Here is a 2,372-nt window from a genome sequence, read left to right as displayed (position 1 = left end):
ATCTTGCTTTATATCTGTGTGATTGCTTGGTTTTGCGGTCTGCAATCTTTGTTATTGTGTGGTTCATCTGGTGTCTTTGGTCCTTGCCTGTTGTTCTTCGTTGTTATCCTGTGTCTGATCTGTCAACTTTATCAACTTTTGTTTCTCATGGAGATCTTTTCGGTAGTACCTATGGCTTTCATCTCTCACTGTGAAAGTGTCCCTTTTCATTCTGGTTTTCTGCGTGTCAAGCATTGGTGGCCGTGGTGTCAGTGGAGGCGGCCTTTCTGTAGGATGGCATAGGGAGTTACCGTTGGTGGGCCAACTCGAATTCTATAAGAATAGGAATCCATTAATGTAGTCAATGCATTCAACATTAACTCAATATTCCCCAAAATTGACATTTGGATCAACTTAAGTAAAGCAAAAAAAGCTCACAGATTTACATTCATAACAGGACTCAATCACACTACAAGTAAGATTGACCTTTTTTTTATTGGAACCACATTTCCCCAGTCATGGCCTGTTTCTAAATGGTCGAGGGGCTCTTATTTGAGGGTGACGTGGCTTTCCCACAATTTGTTCTGGGTTCCTGCTGCATCCTTCAACCGTACTAACTGGGAGTGCACATATTTTCTAGCCCTGCCGCCGCCCTTCCCCCTCTCATCCTTTCATTGCCATACCCTCCCGTCGGCATTGTTACCTTGGCCTGAAAGCGCTCAAACCATAACTTGGTCAGGTTCATAAGGAAAAGAGAATCACAAAAAAAGCAGGCATAATCAAACCAGGCGACATACCTAGTATCCCCATAAATAGTATCCACTCTATTTTGGGGGGGAGACTCCTCTTTTTTCACTGAAACGGTCTCTTTCCCCTGACCCTTTCACTGTTACCGGGCCCCCTTTTAATATTCTCACCGACCTCCAACTTCCCGCCTGACTGCATTTCACCTGGAGCAACCTGAACCCCCCTTTCCAATAAAAAACCACAACCCTTCCGTCTGGCTGGGTTGGTCCCGTTTACTCCGTAAACTAATTTTGGCATTAATCGTGGCAACAATAAATCATGCATGGAATTAAAATTGCCAAAACAAGATTTATATCTCTTTTAATATAAACTTGTGCTTATATATGATGTTCACCTAAGGCAGCAGCTCCTTTCCTTTTTAAGCCACATTGTCCTTTCGAAAACGCTAAAAAAAGATAATAACAATATCCTAAAAAATCCTCTAAAGATGTCAAAAACTACAATTAATGGACCACACAACATTCTAGCAAAAATGAGAAATATCAAAAGAAAACAAATACATCAAATATTGTATTTCAGTCAGTACAATTCACAAGCATTAATCTGCCATAATGAAATCATATATAAAGAATGCCAAAACTTTTCACTTACAAAACTACTACATACGGTTAAACATTTCTTTTTAAAACCAAGAAATAAATACAATCTCCATATATATTCAAGTGTCCATGAAACTAACTATATTCCATTCAAAGTGGAATGCTTCCTTACCCAAAACTCTGCCATACTGTGAGAAGTATTCTTGAAGCATATCTCGTGTTATGAAGGCATTGATGCTGCCAACAAAGATCCTCGCATTAACAGTCTTGGGGTCAGAAGTCACCTCTGACACACCACGACGATTAGGCGAGCTTTCACGGTTCCTGAGAAGCAAAAGATTTTTTTTCAACACCCAAAATCTGTTTCTTAGAATTATATTTCTATTGACCTAAGTAGTATAATTCATACGATTGCAAAAAAAAAATCTGAATAATTAAGGAAGTTCAAAATCCATCAGTTCCATCAAAGCAAGGAATAATGTTAAAAATTTCTTTGTGCAAAATCTAAATGACAGTCTAAGCCAAGTCAAAGTGACAATTTTCATGAACTCCACCTAAAGACCAACAAGCACACAGACAGCAACAAACCTGCTCCTGCTCCTACTTCTGCTGCGGGAGTGGGACCGACGGCGATCCCGATCCCTTCCACGCGACATAGTGTTTTAAAATCTGAAGAGAAAAGATTTCTAGATTCATGAAAGGTTACAACAAATAATTTGCCATTAAAAAATCTTATTACATAATTCTACTGTCATACACAATCTACAAAAAATTTCTTTTGAATAATCTACTAATATTTTATCTATACTCCTCTTAAGCACCAATATTATAGAACTATAAGTACAGGGACAAGTCACCAATCACATATGACGGTTATTTCCTTGATCTAATTCTCCAACCAACTGTAAAAGTATATACACACACAGTAAGTGTACTACTCATAAACTTTCAAGGTTGAATAATCAGGAGTGCACTCCCTCCTAGCACAACCACACACCACCCAACCACCATGTGTCAATGTATGCAAAGCAGGTTAATCCATTGCAT

At 38.7% G+C, this 2,372-nt stretch overlaps 1 protein-coding gene across 1 annotated transcript in view; it reads right to left on the bottom strand.

Moving 5' to 3' along the window:
• Positions 1-2,372, bottom strand: part of LOC119588701 (nuclear receptor coactivator 5-like) — a gene marked incomplete in the record, with an annotated part of 28,627 nt that overhangs the window by 21,903 nt on the left and 4,352 nt on the right. The window contains 2 exon segments of the mRNA XM_037937339.1: positions 1,498-1,649; positions 1,914-1,994. Of these exon segments, the coding sequence (XP_037793267.1) occupies positions 1,498-1,649; positions 1,914-1,981 (220 nt within the window).

This window comes from Penaeus monodon, chromosome 24 (assembly GCF_015228065.2).
Source record: "Penaeus monodon isolate SGIC_2016 chromosome 24, NSTDA_Pmon_1, whole genome shotgun sequence".
Classification (NCBI taxonomy): Eukaryota; Metazoa; Arthropoda; class Malacostraca; order Decapoda; family Penaeidae; genus Penaeus; species Penaeus monodon.
This window is presented reverse-complemented; position numbering and strand designations above follow the sequence as displayed.